The sequence below is a fragment of the Trichomycterus rosablanca genome, chromosome 7 (assembly GCF_030014385.1).
Source record: "Trichomycterus rosablanca isolate fTriRos1 chromosome 7, fTriRos1.hap1, whole genome shotgun sequence".
In the NCBI taxonomy this organism is placed as follows: Eukaryota; Metazoa; Chordata; class Actinopteri; order Siluriformes; family Trichomycteridae; genus Trichomycterus; species Trichomycterus rosablanca.
The window spans coordinates 33415243-33435078 of record NC_085994.1 but is presented as its reverse complement, the minus strand read 5'-3'; the positions used below and the strand labels follow the sequence as shown (position 1 = coordinate 33435078).

Here is a 19836-nt window from a genome sequence, read left to right as displayed (position 1 = left end):
TAACATAGTCAATACAGTTTAGTGTGTGGCAGCAGAAAATTTCCGGAGGACTTGGAAGCACTATGCCAAATTACGTATAGATCAGACCATCTTCATTTGTGAAACATTATTTTTAATATTATAGCGCCATATTTTAGCCATAGCCTACAAACTGAAAATACTAAATGCTTCTGAAGTTTGGTGATAATCGGTGCAATGCTTTCCAGGTTAGAGCAGTATATTTGTGTTGTATGGCCGGTTTGCTCCACCCATGTTTTGAATTGCCATCTAGCAACGGCACTATACACAAAGTTCAAATTCACAAATTCAAGTTCTCAGGGTTTCTTTGATGCCACATTTGTGTACAGTATGTGGGGTGAAAATCCAAAGACTAGCTTGCGCTCAAAAATTGTGTGATTTTGCATATAAGGCAAATTTGCCCGAAATGTTCCTTTCTTCCTAGTTTTGAACAGTGATAGTGGTAGTTTAGCAGTCAATGTACTCAACTGGTATTCAGAAGGATGCCAGTTCAAGCCCCATCACTACCAAGGTTCCACTGTTGGGCTGCTGAGCAAGGCCTTTAACCCCCAGTTGCTTAGATTGTAAGTTTTGGATAAAATCATCAACAAAATGCTAAATGGATAGTGAATAGGTTAGTCTTTGTACACTTCTTGTTTTTGTTAGCAGTTAGCAGAGAGGATCATTGGATGTAGTCTGCCAACGCTTCAGGACATCTACAACAGCAAAGTGCTGAAGCGAGCCGGCAAAATTACAGCAGACCCCTCTCATCCTGGACATCACCTTTTTCAAACTCTTCCATCTGGCAAAAGACTCAGGACAATAAAAACAAACACATTCAGACATGCTAACAGCTTTTTTTTCCCCAGAGCTGTAACACTTCTTAACCACAGTTGTTCTCTTGGGTAAATGTTGGTAAATACTGGTTAACAGTCCGTGTGCTGTCGGGTCTGTTAAATATGTTATATGTCATACATGTGTAATTATCTGTACTATTATGTGTATTGTGTGTACTGCTATGTGGACTATTATGTGTATTATTATGTGTATCACCAAAGCAAATTGCTTGTATGTGTAACATACCTGGCGAAATAAAGTGATTCTAATTCTTTAGCTAGTTCACCTTTGGGGTTATCATTGTTTAGCATAGCTTTAATATCAGCATTAATTGTAGCTTTATTTACATTAACTTTAGCAGTTAGCTTTCATTTGTTTTGTTATAAGCATTTAACTCGCGCTGTTTTTCAAAAATGTAAGTCTAGTTCTGGTGGTGGTTTGGTCTTAAACATGTGTGTTTATGTAAACATTCACATATTGTGGTGGACCAAATTTAGGAGGTGGTTTTAATGTTATGGCTGATCAGTGTAGTACACATGTTAATGGGTGGAAAATCAGAAATCACAACTGACAGAACAATATTGTATTTGCAGTCATTCATAAAAAATTTTATTTTTAGAGAAAGTAATTATACGTAAAGAGCTACTAAGCACAATCATTACACCAGCATGCAAGTAATAAGTAGAGTAATGCTAAAGCTCATGCTCTCATCATCCACAGGGCTGATTATTTCATATGTAGTTTACTCTCTCTACATACTGAAGAGAAGACACTGTGGATAAAGCTGGAATGTCTTGAGTTAGTCTGTAGGGATGAAGTTAAAAAATAAATATGTTAAAGGCATAGATCTGGGAAATGTGCACAATGGAATTAACAAATAATTAATTTTTATTTTATCAACTGTTAAATATTTGTTCAGATTTACTTCGGTAATAATTGGACAGATCCTGGAAGAATCTCGCCACTCACATCAGGATATGCTCCATCATACAAATCACTGGACCAGTCACATAGTGTGAAATATTTTTTGTTTACATTTATTTGCAGCTCAAAATTCTTGTAGTGCTTTGATGTATATTTTAGTCCTGTGTATACATTTTTGGTGTAAGTTACAGAAAACAGGACAAGAAGGACAGATATGACAGATACTCACTATTAAATGCAGGTATAATAAACAGACAGGTACTTTAGAGTCCCAAAGCAAGGATCTGTAAAAATGGTGTTTGAAGCGAACAGACAGCATTTGTTTTGTCCATTACACCTTCAAAAGAAAAAGTGATATTAAGGTATTAAGAAAGGTATTAGACCAAGGCTCACCATGTGATTAAGTCAAAAAAGTTAAAGAAATTCAACCAAATGATTAATTATAATAATTGAAAATACCATTATAAAATAAGAAAATATAATTGCAATGAGCAAAATAAAAGGATCAAACTTACAATTGAGAAACTTTGTCACGTGTGTTAAAGTTACAGTTGGGGTTGTTGGTTTCAGAGCTGGGCCTTCCACTGATACACGTTGTAGTGTCAGTGCGTCCATACATAGCATTGAGAACAAAAATTTTACTAGTTCCTGTACAGACACAAACAAACCTGTTAAAGATAAACTACACAAATGATCTAAATAAATACATGAATAAAAATACATAATTATAAAGAAAAGAGTTCTTACTACAATTCAGTTCACTGTGGCTGTCCTCACAGATCACCTTGGTTCCTGAAAAAAGACACCAGGTTATTTAGATTGTCTCTATCTCTCGATAAGACTGAAATACTTTATTTAAATAATACAAATCTAAAATAGTTAACATTACTTTTAGTCTATTTAATGAGTCGTGATATCTTTAAAGTCTATGTGGGTGCATCAGAGAGGACTAATGGCTTAATGTTTATGGACTAAATCTTTTCTTGGATACATACATATTCATACTAATAATGTGCTTAGCATTTTCATCATATCATAATACAGTAAATTATACTAAATTATAAGTTTAACAATTTTAACTATTCTAGAAGAATAATTGAACAGATTAGCACTGGTTTAAGACTGTGATGTTAGTCCAAACACAGTTGAGCTGTTGCCTTACAGTGCCTGTGTTTGATTCCCTAGGCCAGTAGGTGGTAAAACAGACAATAAATGAATTTATGCTACTCCAGAACTACTCACGGATGCTGACGCAGGTGTAAGTGGTGTTGAAATACTTGTAAGTTCCTACACATGGGTCAGCAAGGTTCAGAGAGTCTGTATTAAACTCACAATCTTTCAGCCCATTGCATCTAAAGGAAGCAGAACAAAATCACCATTATAGTTTATGATGTTAGAATATGAGAAGTTAAAAAAAACCTGTCTGGGGTGTTTTCTGCTTTATATCCAATGAATTAGACCCACTGCAACCCTAAAGTGGTGGTGGAACACACAATGAATGAAGAATGAATTTTTAATTTCTGCCTAGCTCTTCTAGAATTTGTAAGGTTATAAAACTTGGTAACTTGGGTTTAATGGGCTAGTACACCATCGCTGAGATCCGAGTTTGAATCTCAGATTTGCCACCTACCAGCCATCTCCAACAAACACAATTAGCCATGTTTGCAGGAGGGGATTTCTCCTCGCTGCTGCTGTAATACACGATCAAGGGGGCTAATCTGGGTGACTGTGCAATTGAAAGAAAAGTCACATGGAGCATAGAGTGTCTTTTAGTTTGGACCTCCTCATTTGAGTGGGAAAATGGGAAAAATGGAAACTGTATATGATCTAAATAAGGAAACATAATGTATGTACCTTTTAGCAATTGCACTTGTTGCTGAAGAGAGACAGTTGGTGTTGACGATCTGTTCAGCAGGCCGGCTTGAATTACAGATGCTTTCAGTTGTGCGGCCATAATTAGCAGTCTCAGTACTTATCACTCCGCTGTCTAAAGACATGAACATATGAGTGTAAACAGTGATTAATACTGTACACAGATGAGATCTGTCTAAAAATTCTCCTAGACAGATATAACATCAAACTGAAAAATATACTTTTATTTCATTTAAAGTCCCATCTACAGTAGTCTTCTCCCAAAACATGGTATATATTGGGATGAAACAGAGCAAGAAATTTAAGACCATTCCACTTTACAGAATCTCCCCAGATCAACCAGGGTTCTAGGCCCTCTCTTGTGCACTCTCCTCTTTAGCCTTGGACATGCTTTTGATCATTTAGGTTTTTTATGGCAGAGACAGACAGATTTTAATTAAAAATGTCCTGTTATTTCTTGAAACCTTAACAAGGTTTCTATTGTTTTGGAGGAAAAACCAGTTCTACAACATTTGAGAGTTATGGGCTTAAGAAACATAAGGTTATAGAAAGGTATTTAATTGCAGCAATACTGAGGTACCAACTAATTGCTTTAAGGTTTAATAGAGGTAACTTGAAATGTTTGTAGCAGTTGGATTTGTGGTTCTAATGCTCAAATTCTGATACTTTGTATAGATTTGTAACTATAGCATTGACTTATTGTATTTTATAGAAATGACATACAACATATCAGCTTTATTAAATGCCCTTGGAGACTGTAGACAATTTAAACTCACCACAACCAAGACGCTGGACGTTCCCATAACAGGTGATTGCATTTTCTAAAAGAAAGTATGATACACATATATAAGCTTTATACACTAATGAGCTTTAAAATAGTGAGAAATCACATAAAACCACTAGCATGAAATGTATGTATGTTTGAAATTGACATATTTGAAAGTGTTTAGAAATTACCTGCAGAAACGAGCAAGCCAGGGGCCACAATAAGAACTGTAAGAGAAAACACAAACCATACAACAAAGACTTACAACAGATAAACCCTGCATTTATTCACTTTTATCAAAGTGACACAGTTTCAGAGACTATTTTGTATCTCTAATTAACCTGACTGCATGTCTTTGGACTGTGGGAGGAAACCGGAGTTCCCGGAGGAAACCCATGCAGACACAGGGAAAACATGCAAACTCCACACAAAATGGGCCTGGACCACTTCACCTGGGGATCAAACCCAGGACCCTCTTGCTGTGAGGAGACAGTGCTACCCACCGAACACAATAATTTGAGGATAAAAGCTTTATACACTTATGACTACCCACTGAGCAACCGTGGTGCCCTCAGAGACTTCATTATACAGTTTTCAAATGTAATTTGGGCTGCTTTTATAGAACTTTTAAACCTTGGGTGTGTTCGAAAAGCTAGTGTGCTGTCTACATAGGCTGCATTTTACGTCATCCTGTGCGCGCTCCCGAGAAGGAGGCTGTTCGAAATCCTAGATGTCTTAAAATCCACACTTCTGAGGCATCTTATTATTTCAATGTTATTTTGGCTCAAGAACGAGTGAGCATCCGACGCTGCCTTAGTGATCAAGGCAATCCCAGAATGCATTGCGAGTCGGCTGCTCTACTCTCACAGAAAAATAAACATGGCTGAAGGGGCGGAGAAACGAATGGAGTTATTATCAAACGTAAATAAAATATTACTGATTTTTAACTTGTATAAACTTGTACCGAGTGTTTTTATTTGCAAGTTCGGGCTTGTCAGGAAATTTAACCGTTATCGGTACATGAAGTGAGGTTATTTTAACGTTAGCGTGCTGTGCTACCTTAATCCATTGGTTTTAATGGCAAGATGCTAAACGCGAAACCCGAAACCCATCGGAAGCGCTATCTAAGTAGTGCGTTCGAATAATCTGCCTTATAAGTCATTGACTTATTATAATCCTCTCTACTGAGGCAGCTGCCTATGTAGACAGTAAGACAGCAAGGCAGCTCCCTAGGTTTTCGAACACACCCCTTGTCTCTAAATATTAAGTCTTCTTTGCTCAAATTTTAGATTTTGCTTGAATTTTTAGTTTGAATTTTACTCACAGTGCTGTTTTGCATGTTGTAATTGAATGTTACTAAACACGTTCAGATCATTAAATGCAGTGTTTAGTAATGAATACCTTTTCAAATATTCAGCTTATCCTTGTGTAACACATTTTAACCCCAGTAGAGAAACTGGCAATTCAAAATAAGCAGAAAAAAACTTACAGGTGAGCAGACTGAGCTTCAGGAACATCATTGTTTTGGTTGATGTGTCAAAGTGGCAACTGTTACGACGAATCTTTTTGTCGAGAGGCCCTGATGAAGCAGTCGGAGAATCCAGAAAGTACTCTTCAAAAACACTTTATTAAGTGTAAGAAATGATCTGTGAATCTATGTCAGAGCTAAGCCGATCGGCGCTCTTTCTCTCCTGTAATCGGGATCGCCAGCCAAAGAAAGAGACCCTGCGTCTTCTTCTTCTTCTTCTGTGATTTTTATTGGCAGTTTGCATTCTCTGTGCATTACCGCCATTCACTGGACTGATGTGTGATCACTTTAGGACTTCATGTTAATAAAGAAACAATAAAATTTATAGTCTCCTTGTGATTTGAGTTTCTTTTAGGAATTTCATGACCGCTTTGCTTGTGGATTCTGTTTCTAGATTTAATTTAAGTTATTCAGTGTTAACGGTTTCTTTATTGCCTTCTTTAATTCTTCTCTTTCTTTGGAATAATATCTGCATATAAGTAATACATGTTTTACAGTTTCTACCTCATTACAGTATGGGCACATCCCAGTGTCGTGTTTTCCTAAAATGTATAGGCCGCTGTTTAAACCTGTGTGCCCTATTCTTAGTCTAGTAATCCATGTTTCCTCCTGCCGTGAGAATGAGATGTTTTTCCTATTTGTTACCTGTTGCTGGATATTATACAAGTGTCTCCCTTTTCCTTCTTTACTCCATTTTTCCTGCCATACTTTTTGAATACCTTCTTTAATTATTGTTTTAAATTCTAATTTGCTTAGTGGGATCTGTACTTCTACCTGTTCTGATTGTGTTGCTTCTTTTGCCAGCTTATCTACCCTTTCATTTCCCTCAATACCTATGTGTGCTGGAATCCAGGTGAACTGTAACTGTACATTTAGTTGGTTTATTATGTAAATCATCTGATGTGCTTCATCAACCAAATCTTGTCTACTTGTGGATTTACCGGTTTGTATGCTTGTTAGAGCGGACATTGAGTCTGAGCAAATTACTGTTTTATGTGGTTTAGCTTCTTCTACCCAATGTAGTGCTAATATAAAGGCCATCATCTCTGCAGTGAATATTGAGATGTGATCTGTGGTTCTCTTTTTTATTGTTCTGTTGTATTTGGGTATGTAAACTGCCACGCCCGTTTTACCTGTTGGCTCTTTAGACGCATCTGTGAATATTTGTACTACTTCATTATATGTTCCATGAAGGTACTGTTGAATGTTTTGATGACCTCTAGTCTTGAGAGACCCTGCGTCTGTGCGCGCCGGTTTTTTAAACTGAGCTAGGCTCCTCCTCCTTCACTGCTGGTGGAGCCAATGAAATGTGCTAAAAAGCCCAGGGCTCCGCCTCCCCCCCCCCTTCGGTAGGAGTCAGGAAGGGAGCATGGCCGGCGCCATTTTGAACAAAGGGGACATGGCCGGCGCCATTTTGAACAAAAGACCACGTGGGTGAATGCCGGAAAACTTCCCATATTAAATTTACGTTTAATAATGTTTTTATGTTCCGAAAAACCTAACACAACTGAGACTACAAGTGTTTCCACTCGTGAAACTGATCTGTACTTATCCAGTGACAGACAATGAGTCATGATTTAAGAACTTATGAGAACAAAACTAAAAATTTTTCTGAATAAAACCCTCCCTCATTCCACCCAAATATATTTCAAAAGCTCAATGCATATGTGGGCGTTAAAAACTGACTGACCTGTTTTTACATGTGTTAAGGTAAAAACATTGTTTTTACTGACACACATTATCCTGCACCAGAAGGAACCCAGGGCTCAATTTAGCACTTTTCCACCAAAAGAACCCTGGTTCTTGAATTTGTGAGTATGAGGAATAAAACAATTGTGCAGTTTGAAAATAGACCCCTTGTACCACACAATAAGTTTAATTTTTATTTTCTAGAATTGCTCATTATATAAACTTAAAGGCTTTATTTCATGTTCATATGGAAAGCAATTTAATACAGTTTCAGACTGAGAATGTTTAGATCACATGATTACTGAAGAAGATAATAAGTTAAAAGCTGCATATGTATTGTGTGTAATTTGAATAGCAGTTGATAAGAAATGAGAAGTAAAAAGAACACATTTAATGTGTGGATCAATCTCCAACCCAGGATCTATAGTCATCTCTCTTGATGATTCCTAGATCAGACCATCTGATAATGTAAGAAGCCTTGGTGTTGTCCTGGATAACCAGCTGACCTTCTCTCCGTGTGTAGCCAACATGACAAGATTGTGCCGGTTCCTCCTCTACAACATCAGGAAGATTTGACCATTTCTCTCCAGGGAAGCTACCCAGATTCTGGTTCAGTCACTTGTAATCTCACGGCTGGACTACTGCAACTCCCTCCTGGCAGGAGCTCCCATGTCTACAACTAAACCCTTGCAGCTCATTTAAAATGCAGCTGCTCGCCTGGTTTTTAACCAACCTAAACACTGCCACATCACCCCACTGCTGCGTTCTCTGCACTGGCTTCATGTAGCTGCACACATTCAGTTTAAAACACTGACGCTCGTCTACAAAGCCAAAAATGGACCAGCCCCAAGCTACCTTCGCGGTCTAATCAAACCCCGTTCTGTACCGCGCAACCTCCGAGCCATTAGTCTCGCTCGACTCGATCCTCCGCCCAGGACTAGAGGAAGACAAGCATCAAGGCTCTTCTCTGTACTGGCACCCAAATGGTGGAACGAACTTTCTCTGTCTGTCCGAACATCTGAGTCTCTTTAAAAGATTATTAAAAACCCACCTTTTTACTAAGCACTTAAGCTGACATGTACTTACTTACTAGACTTGAGATGTTGGAGATCCAAGCTGATGAAAGTCCAATACAGTGGTACCTTGAAACTCAACGTCAGTTGGTTCTGGGAGTGGTGTTGAGTTTTAAAGGCGTTGAGTTTCAAAGTATTTTTTCCCATCAGGATGTATGGGAAACCTGTTAATGCGTTCCATGCATATATTTTAGGCTAATATAAAATAATGGTTGTTTTTGACACTTATACACTGAAAATAACACAAATATAATATAAAACCACTGAAAAACAATTGAAAACAGTTAAATCTCAATAATAATACAATAAAACCTGCACTTTATCTTTACTTTATTATTTCTTTGTGCTTTTTGATTGTGTTTTGATTTGCTTTGTGCTTTTTGATGCTTTATTATTATTTTTTTGAATAATGTATTCCGTTCTGTAAGGGCACATTTACATAAGAAACGGCACAATAGATTTTGTGCTGGCTGTGGACTGTCTGGGCAATATACCAAGCACAGAACCGTACCGTACACAAGTATGCACACATCACATAAAACTCAGTCAAGCTTGCCAAAACAACTAGCTACCCCAAAGGGGAATGACTACCACGCAACACACACTCCTTTATACTTACTGCTTCATCATGATCAAGGTCGCAGTGGTTCAGCTAAGTGCATAGCATTTATACAACATGATAGAGTGCTGATCTATATAGGCAGCACCTACCCACCAACTTACTTTCTCACTTACATTTAAGGGCAATTTGGAGCAACTGAGTTACTTTGTGCGATGCTGAAGTCTGGTGGGCACAGAATCCTAGTTCTGCCTGTACATTATATGCTGCATTACCTAACCACCCATTAGTAATAATATTAATGATAATAATAAAAATATTAAGAATAATATCAGTAATAATAAAATCATTACATTTGTACATGTTTATAATTTTGTGCCTGTTGTGTTGTGGTGTAGTTACTATTTACTATTTACATCATGACAAATCAATGTGCAGTACTATAGGCAAATCTTCAGATTTAATGATCTACTGAATGTGATGTATATGTATCTAAATCACCATGCCAACACTGAGGAAGGTAGGTAGATTAGCCTCAATAGGTACATTCAGTTGAACCGCTGTGAGTTGTTGATTGAAGTAAATCTGTGATATGCCATTACTTGTGGTAGTACGATGAAGATCACATTAAATGTTCACCTCTTGCATCACTTGAAATTAGACAAGTCTGCTTGTCCAGTAATCCAGACTCTGATGCACTGATTCTAGTTAGGACCGCACTAAAATTGTGCCTTGCCGCTATTCATGTCAGCAGGCAAAGTCTTATAAACTCACATGGTGTATTCTGGTTTTCAGTGCAGAGATTTTGTCTTGGCGTCCTCTTCTTGTAATAGTGCTTAATAACATCAGTAAGAGATTAGACTTGAGATGTTGGAGATCCAAGCTGATGAAAGTCCAATACAGTGGTACCTTGAAACTCAATGTCAGTTGGTTCCGGGAGTGGCGCTGAGTTTTAAAGGCGTTGAGTTTCACAGTATTTTTTCCCATCAGTATGTATGAGAAACCTTTTAACAATGATGTCTTTTGTCTACTGTTGGGCTGCTGAGCAAGGCCTTTAACCCCCAGTTGCTTAGATTGTAAGTTTTGGATAAAATCATCAACAAAATGCTAAAAATTGTGTGATTTTGCATATTAGGCAAATTAGCCCGAAATGTAAGTGGACGGAGCATAATGGTTCTTAAGGCTCTTATGGGGTAAGAGACATGGACCTTAAAGTTTGACGGTACGCTATAACCAGACCAAGCGGGCTGAGCTCGGGACTACTGTCTCATTACTGCCAAGCTGTATTGAAGTGTAGTTACTATGTACACCACAATAGATAAACAATGTGCTTTTCACCACATTTAAAATGTAAATGTAAATCCTATTTTGAAACTAATGTCTTTTGTGTAGTCAGTATCAGAATGTACGCTGGTAAAGATTCAAAATTACTATCAAAATGTTCCTGTAATTACCCATCATTTCCTTGTTTGTTTATCATAGCTTTTCTGCTATCTCTCTTCAGTGTTCCTGACCTGCCCATGTATTGACCTCCTGAATTTCACACCTTTTCCAGGTGTGGTGGGTGCAGGTAGAACAAGTTATGCTAATTGACAACCAGGGCAGGATCCTAAATCTGCCTACACTACATGTGGCATTACCAAACCACCCATTAGTAATAAGACTAATAATATAGTCGCATATTAGACAATTCCTGAAAGAGACTAGGACTTTTTCAGAGTCAGAGAGTCAGAGAGGTTTTATTGTCATTTCAGCTACATACAAGTACATATTGAAATGAAACAGCGTTCCTCTAGGATCACGGTGTAACATGGTACAAAAAGTGCAAGACAATACAAAACAGTGTAAATACAACAATAAATACAAAAAATCCTATAATAAATAACTACAAAAGATATTCCTAATTATCCCTAATATAAACAAGTAATTAGAAGACAGGACTAAAGACAAGTGTTAGTACATGATGGTGAATAGATGGTACAATGGTTCATGAGGTAGTGACATGCTGTACATTAGCAGCGTAAAATTGGCAATGCCGATAAGGTGCCTAAAAAGTAAATAAGGTGCAAAAATACAAGTAAGGTGCAGAAATTACTTGTTCAGTTCCAGGAGGTGTGCAAAAAATGCAAGTAACATAGTCAATACAGTTTAGTGTGTGGCAGCAGAAAATTTCCGGAGGACTTGGAAGCACTATGCCAAATTACGTATAGATCAGACCATCTTCATTTGTGAAACATTATTTTTAATATTATAGCGCCATATTTTAGCCATAGCCTACAAACTGAAAATACTAAATGCTTCTGAAGTTTGGTGATAATCGGTGCAATGCTTTCCAGGTTAGAGCAGTATATTTGTGTTGTATGGCCGGTTTGCTCCACCCATGTTTTGAATTGCCATCTAGCAACGGCACTATACACAAAGTTCAAATTCACAAATTCAAGTTCTCAGGGTTTCTTTGATGCCACATTTGTGTACAGTATGTGGGGTGAAAATCCAAAGACTAGCTTGCGCTCAAAAATTGTGTGATTTTGCATATTAGGCAAATTTGCCCGAAATGTTCCTTTCTTCCTAGTTTTGAACAGTGATAGTGGTAGTTTAGCAGTCAATGTACTCAACTGGTATTCAGAAGGATGCCAGTTCAAGCCCCATCACTACCAAGGTTCCACTGTTGGGCTGCTGAGCAAGGCCTTTAACCCCCAGTTGCTTAGATTGTAAGTTTTGGATAAAATCATCAACAAAATGCTAAATGGATAGTGAATAGGTTAGTCTTTGTACACTTCTTGTTTTTGTTAGCAGTTAGCAGAGAGGATCATTGGATGTAGTCTGCCAACGCTTCAGGACATCTACAACAGCAAAGTGCTGAAGCGAGCCGGCAAAATTACAGCAGACCCCTCTCATCCTGGACATCACCTTTTTCAAACTCTTCCATCTGGCAAAAGACTCAGGACAATAAAAACAAACACATTCAGACATGCTAACAGCTTTTTTTCCCCAGAGCTGTAACACTTCTTAACCACAGTTGTTCTCTTGGGTAAATGTTGGTAAATACTGGTTAACAGTCCGTGTGCTGTCGGGTCTGTTAAATATGTTATATGTTATATGTCATACATGTGTAATTATCTGTACTATTATGTGTATTGTGTGTACTGCTATGTGGACTATTATGTGTATTATTATGTGTATCACCAAAGCAAATTGCTTGTATGTGTAACATACCTGGCGAAATAAAGTGATTCTAATTCTTTAGCTAGTTCACCTTTGGGGTTATCATTGTTTAGCATAGCTTTAATATCAGCATTAATTGTAGCTTTATGTACATTAACTTTAGCAGTTAGCTTTCATTTGTTTTGTTATAAGCATTTAACTCACGCTGTTTTTCAAAAATGTAAGTCTAGTTCTGGTGGTGGTTTGGTCTTAAACATGTGTGTTTATGTAAACATTCACATATTGTGGTGGACCAAATTTAGGAGGTGGTTTTAATGTTATGGCTGATCAGTGTAGTACACATGTTAATGGGTGGAAAATCAGAAATCACAACTGACAGAACAATATTGTATTTGCAGTCATTCATAAAAATTTTTATTTTTAGAGAAAGTAATTATACGTAAAGAGCTACTAAGCACAATCATTACACCAGCATGCAAGTAATAAGTAGAGTAATGCTAAAGCTCATGCTCTCATCATCCACAGGGCTGATTATTTCATATGTAGTTTACTCTCTCTACATACTGAAGAGAAGACACTGTGGATAAAGCTGGAATGTCTTGAGTTAGTCTGTAGGGATGAAGTTAAAAAATAAATATGTTAAAGGCATAGATCTGGGAAATCACGGTGTAACATGGTACAAAAAGTGCAAGACAATACAAAACAGTGTAAATACAACAATAAATACAAAAAATCCTATAATAAATAACTACAAAAGATATTCCTAATTATCCCTAATATAAACAAGTAATTAGAAGACAGGACTAAAGACAAGTGTTAGTACATGATGGTGAATAGATGGTACAATGGTTCATGAGGTAGTGACATGTTGTACATTAGCAGCGTAAAATTGGCAATGCCGATAAGGTGCCTAAAAAGTAAATAAGGTGCAAAAATACAAGTAAGGTGCAGAAATTACTTGTTCAGTTCCAGGAGGTGTGCAAAAAATGCAAGTAACATAGTCAATACAGTTTAGTGTGTGGCAGCAGAAAATTTCCGGAGGACTTGGAAGCACTATGCCAAATTACGTATAGATCAGACCATCTTCATTTGTGAAACATTATTTTTAATATTATAGCGCCATATTTTAGCCATAGCCTACAAACTGAAAATACTAAATGCTTCTGAAGTTTGGTGATAATCGGTGCAATGCTTTCCAGGTTAGAGCAGTATATTTGTGTTGTATGGCCGGTTTGCTCCACCCATGTTTTGAATTGCCATCTAGCAACGGCACTATACACAAAGTTCAAATTCACAAATTCAAGTTCTCAGGGTTTCTTTGATGCCACATTTGTGTACAGTATGTGGGGTGAAAATCCAAAGACTAGCTTGCGCTCAAAAATTGTGTGATTTTGCATATAAGGCAAATTTGCCCGAAATGTTCCTTTCTTCCTAGTTTTGAACAGTGATAGTGGTAGTTTAGCAGTCAATGTACTCAACTGGTATTCAGAAGGATGCCAGTTCAAGCCCCATCACTACCAAGGTTCCACTGTTGGGCTGCTGAGCAAGGCCTTTAACCCCCAGTTGCTTAGATTGTAAGTTTTGGATAAAATCATCAACAAAATGCTAAATGGATAGTGAATAGGTTAGTCTTTGTACACTTCTTGTTTTTGTTAGCAGTTAGCAGAGAGGATCATTGGATGTAGTCTGCCAACGCTTCAGGACATCTACAACAGCAAAGTGCTGAAGCGAGCCGGCAAAATTACAGCAGACCCCTCTCATCCTGGACATCACCTTTTTCAAACTCTTCCATCTGGCAAAAGACTCAGGACAATAAAAACAAACACATTCAGACATGCTAACAGCTTTTTTTTCCCCAGAGCTGTAACACTTCTTAACCACAGTTGTTCTCTTGGGTAAATGTTGGTAAATACTGGTTAACAGTCCGTGTGCTGTCGGGTCTGTTAAATATGTTATATGTCATACATGTGTAATTATCTGTACTATTATGTGTATTGTGTGTACTGCTATGTGGACTATTATGTGTATTATTATGTGTATCACCAAAGCAAATTGCTTGTATGTGTAACATACCTGGCGAAATAAAGTGATTCTAATTCTTTAGCTAGTTCACCTTTGGGGTTATCATTGTTTAGCATAGCTTTAATATCAGCATTAATTGTAGCTTTATTTACATTAACTTTAGCAGTTAGCTTTCATTTGTTTTGTTATAAGCATTTAACTCGCGCTGTTTTTCAAAAATGTAAGTCTAGTTCTGGTGGTGGTTTGGTCTTAAACATGTGTGTTTATGTAAACATTCACATATTGTGGTGGACCAAATTTAGGAGGTGGTTTTAATGTTATGGCTGATCAGTGTAGTACACATGTTAATGGGTGGAAAATCAGAAATCACAACTGACAGAACAATATTGTATTTGCAGTCATTCATAAAATTGTTTATTTTTAGAGAAAGTCATTATACGTAAAGAGCTAATAAGCACAATCATTACACCAGCATGCAAGTAATAAGTAGAGTAATGCTAAAGCTCATGCTCTCATCATCCACAGGGCTGATTATTTCATATGTAGTTTACTCTCTCTACATACTGAAGAGAAGACACTGTGGATAAAGCTGGAATGTCTTGAGTTAGTCTGTAGGGATGAAGTTAAAAAATAAATATGTTAAAGGCATAGATCTGGGAAATGTGCACAATGGAATTAACAAATAATTAATTTTTATTTTATCAACTGTTAAATATTTGTTCAGATTTACTTCGGTAATAATTGGACAGATCCTGGAAGAATCTCGCCACTCACATCAGGATATGCTCCATCATACAAATCACTGGACCAGTCACATAGTGTGAAATATTTTTTGTTTACATTTATTTGCAGCTCAAAATTCTTGTAGTGCTTTGATGTATATTTTAGTCCTGTGTATACATTTTTGGTGTAAGTTACAGAAAACAGGACAAGAAGGACAGATATGACAGATACTCACTATTAAATGCAGGTATAATAAACAGACAGGTACTTTAGAGTCCCAAAGCAAGGATCTGTAAAAATGGTGTTTGAAGCGAACAGACAGCATTTGTTTTGTCCATTACACCTTCAAAAGAAAAAGTGATATTAAGGTATTAAGAAAGGTATTAGACCAAGGCTCACCATGTGATTAAGTCAAAAAAGTTAAAGAAATTCAACCAAATGATTAATTATAATAATTGAAAATACCATTATAAAATAAGAAAATATAATTGCAATGAGCAAAATAAAAGGATCAAACTTACAATTGAGAAACTTTGTCACGTGTGTTAAAGTTACAGTTGGGGTTGTTGGTTTCAGAGCTGGGCCTTCCACTGATACACGTTGTAGTGTCAGTGCGTCCATACATAGCATTGAGAACAAAAATTTTACTAGTTCCTGTACAGACACAAACAAACCTGTTAAAGATAAACTACACAAATGATCTAAATAAATACATGAATAAAAATACATAATTATAAAGAAAAGAGTTCTTACTACAATTCAGTTCACTGTGGCTGTCCTCACAGATCACCTTGGTTCCTGAAAAAAGACACCAGGTTATTTAGATTGTCTCTATCTCTCGATAAGACTGAAATACTTTATTTAAATAATACAAATCTAAAATAGTTAACATTACTTTTAGTCTATTTAATGAGTCGTGATATCTTTAAAGTCTATGTGGGTGCATCAGAGAGGACTAATGGCTTAATGTTTATGGACTAAATCTTTTCTTGGATACATACATATTCATACTAATAATGTGCTTAGCATTTTCATCATATCATAATACAGTAAATTATACTAAATTATAAGTTTAACAATTTTAACTATTCTAGAAGAATAATTGAACAGATTAGCACTGGTTTAAGACTGTGATGTTAGTCCAAACACAGTTGAGCTGTTGCCTTACAGTGCCTGTGTTTGATTCCCTAGGCCAGTAGGTGGTAAAACAGACAATAAATGAATTAATGCTACTCCAGAACTACTCACGGATGCTGACGCAGGTGTAAGTGGTGTTGAAATACTTGTAAGTTCCTACACATGGGTCAGCAAGGTTCAGAGAGTCTGTATTAAACTCACAATCTTTCAGCCCATTGCATCTAAAGGAAGCAGAACAAAATCACCATTATAGTTTATGATGTTAGAATATGAGAAGTTAAAAAAAACCTGTCTGGGGTGTTTTCTGCTTTATATCCAATGAATTAGACCCACTGCAACCCTAAAGTGGTGGTGGAACACACAATGAATGAAGAATGAATTTTTAATTTCTGCCTAGCTCTTCTAGAATTTGTAAGGTTATAAAACTTGGTAACTTGGGTTTAATGGGCTAGTACACCATCGCTGAGATCCGAGTTTGAATCTCAGATTTGCCACCTACCAGCCATCTCCAACAAACACAATTAGCCATGTTTGCAGGAGGGGATTTCTCCTCGCTGCTGCTGTAATACACGATCAAGGGGGCTAATCTGGGTGACTGTGCAATTGAAAGAAAAGTCACATGGAGCATAGAGTGTCTTTTAGTTTGGACCTCCTCATTTGAGTGGGAAAATGGGAAAAATGGAAACTGTATATGATCTAAATAAGGAAACATAATGTATGTACCTTTTAGCAATTGCACTTGTTGCTGAAGAGAGACAGTTGGTGTTGACGATCTGTTCAGCAGGCCGGCTTGAATTACAGATGCTTTCAGTTGTGCGGCCATAATTAGCAGTCTCAGTACTTATCACTCCGCTGTCTAAAGACATGAACATATGAGTGTAAACAGTGATTAATACTGTACACAGATGAGATCTGTCTAAAAATTCTCCTAGACAGATATAACATCAAACTGAAAAATATACTTTTATTTCATTTAAAGTCCCATCTACAGTAGTCTTCTCCCAAAACATGGTATATATTGGGATGAAACAGAGCAAGAAATTTAAGACCATTCCACTTTACAGAATCTCCCCAGATCAACCAGGGTTCTAGGCCCTCTCTTGTGCACTCTCCTCTTTAGCCTTGGACATGCTTTTGATCATTTAGGTTTTTTATGGCAGAGACAGACAGATTTTAATTAAAAATGTCCTGTTATTTCTTGAAACCTTAACAAGGTTTCTATTGTTTTGGAGGAAAAACCAGTTCTACAACATTTGAGAGTTATGGGCTTAAGAAACATAAGGTTATAGAAAGGTATTTAATTGCAGCAATACTGAGGTACCAACTAATTGCTTTAAGGTTTAATAGAGGTAACTTGAAATGTTTGTAGCAGTTGGATTTGTGGTTCTAATGCTCAAATTCTGATACTTTGTATAGATTTGTAACTATAGCATTGACTTATTGTATTTTATAGAAATGACATACAACATATCAGCTTTATTAAATGCCCTTGGAGACTGTAGACAATTTAAACTCACCACAACCAAGACGCTGGACGTTCCCATAACAGGTGATTGCATTTTCTAAAAGAAAGTATGATACACATATATAAGCTTTATACACTAATGAGCTTTAAAATAGTGAGAAATCACATAAAACCACTAGCATGAAATGTATGTATGTTTGAAATTGACATATTTGAAAGTGTTTAGAAATTACCTGCAGAAACGAGCAAGCCAGGGGCCACAATAAGAACTGTAAGAGAAAACACAAACCATACAACAAAGACTTACAACAGATAAACCCTGCATTTATTCACTTTTATCAAAGTGACACAGTTTCAGAGACTATTTTGTATCTCTAATTAACCTGACTGCATGTCTTTGGACTGTGGGAGGAAACCGGAGTTCCCGGAGGAAACCCATGCAGACACAGGGAAAACATGCAAACTCCACACAAAATGGGCCTGGACCACTTCACCTGGGGATCAAACCCAGGACCCTCTTGCTGTGAGGAGACAGTGCTACCCACCGAACACAATAATTTGAGGATAAAAGCTTTATACACTTATGACTACCCACTGAGCAACCGTGGTGCCCTCAGAGACTTCATTATACAGTTTTCAAATGTAATTTGGGCTGCTTTTATAGAACTTTTAAACCTTGGGTGTGTTCGAAAAGCTAGTGTGCTGTCTACATAGGCTGCATTTTACGTCATCCTGTGCGCGCTCCCGAGAAGGAGGCTGTTCGAAATCCTAGATGTCTTAAAATCCACACTTCTGAGGCATCTTATTATTTCAATGTTATTTTGGCTCAAGAACGAGTGAGCATCCGACGCTGCCTTAGTGATCAAGGCAATCCCAGAATGCATTGCGAGTCGGCTGCTCTACTCTCACAGAAAAATAAACATGGCTGAAGGGGCGGAGAAACGAATGGAGTTATTATCAAACGTAAATAAAATATTACTGATTTTTAACTTGTATAAACTTGTACCGAGTGTTTTTATTTGCAAGTTCGGGCTTGTCAGGAAATTTAACCGTTATCGGTACATGAAGTGAGGTTATTTTAACGTTAGCGTGCTGTGCTACCTTAATCCATTGGTTTTAATGGCAAGATGCTAAACGCGAAACCCGAAACCCATCGGAAGCGCTATCTAAGTAGTGCGTTCGAATAATCTGCCTTATAAGTCATTGACTTATTATAATCCTCTCTACTGAGGCAGCTGCCTATGTAGACAGTAAGACAGCAAGGCAGCTCCCTAGGTTTTCGAACACACCCCTTGTCTCTAAATATTAAGTCTTCTTTGCTCAAATTTTAGATTTTGCTTGAATTTTTAGTTTGAATTTTACTCACAGTGCTGTTTTGCATGTTGTAATTGAATGTTACTAAACACGTTCAGATCATTAAATGCAGTGTTTAGTAATGAATACCTTTTCAAATATTCAGCTTATCCTTGTGTAACACATTTTAACCCCAGTAGAGAAACTGGCAATTCAAAATAAGCAGAAAAAAACTTACAGGTGAGCAGACTGAGCTTCAGGAACATCATTGTTTTGGTTGATGTGTCAAAGTGGCAACTGTTACGACGAATCTTTTTGTCGAGAGGCCCTGATGAAGCAGTCGGAGAATCCAGAAAGTACTCTTCAAAAACACTTTATTAAGTGTAAGAAATGATCTGTGAATCTATGTCAGAGCTAAGCCGATCGGCGCTCTTTCTCTCCTGTAATCGGGATCGCCAGCCAAAGAAAGAGACCCTGCGTCTTCTTCTTCTTCTTCTGTGATTTTTATTGGCAGTTTGCATTCTCTGTGCATTACCGCCATCCACTGGACTGATGTGTGATCACTTTAGGACTTCATGTTAATAAAGAAACAATAAAATTTATAGTCTCCTTGTGATTTGAGTTTCTTTTAGGAATTTCATGACCGCTTTGCTTGTGGATTCTGTTTCTAGATTTAATTTAAGTTATTCAGTGTTAACGGTTTCTTTATTGCCTTCTTTAATTCTTCTCTTTCTTTGGAATAATATCTGCATATAAGTAATACATGTTTTACAGTTTCTACCTCAT

The 19836-nt window shown here is 37.1% G+C and overlaps 2 protein-coding genes across 2 annotated transcripts in view; both read right to left on the bottom strand.

Annotated features, from left to right (window-relative positions):
- The window catches only part of LOC134318367 (rhamnose-binding lectin-like), a 111538-nt gene that overhangs the window by 27445 nt on the left and 64257 nt on the right, over window positions 1–19836 (bottom strand). The gene's annotated exons all lie outside the window — the stretch shown is intronic.
- On the bottom strand, window positions 1416–19533 carry LOC134317962 (rhamnose-binding lectin-like). The gene is made up of 17 exons (XM_062998712.1): window positions 19289–19533; window positions 17991–18026; window positions 17810–17854; window positions 17016–17148; window positions 16404–16513; window positions 15909–15953; window positions 15677–15809; window positions 15396–15498; window positions 5886–6015; window positions 4588–4623; window positions 4407–4451; window positions 3613–3745; window positions 3001–3110; window positions 2506–2550; window positions 2274–2406; window positions 1988–2095; window positions 1416–1638 (listed from the first exon to the last, which is right to left on the bottom strand). The coding sequence occupies exons 1-16, from the start codon at window positions 19317–19319 to the stop codon at window positions 1990–1992; spliced, it is 1374 nt and encodes a 457-aa protein (XP_062854782.1). The 5' UTR covers window positions 19320–19533; the 3' UTR covers window positions 1416–1638; window positions 1988–1989.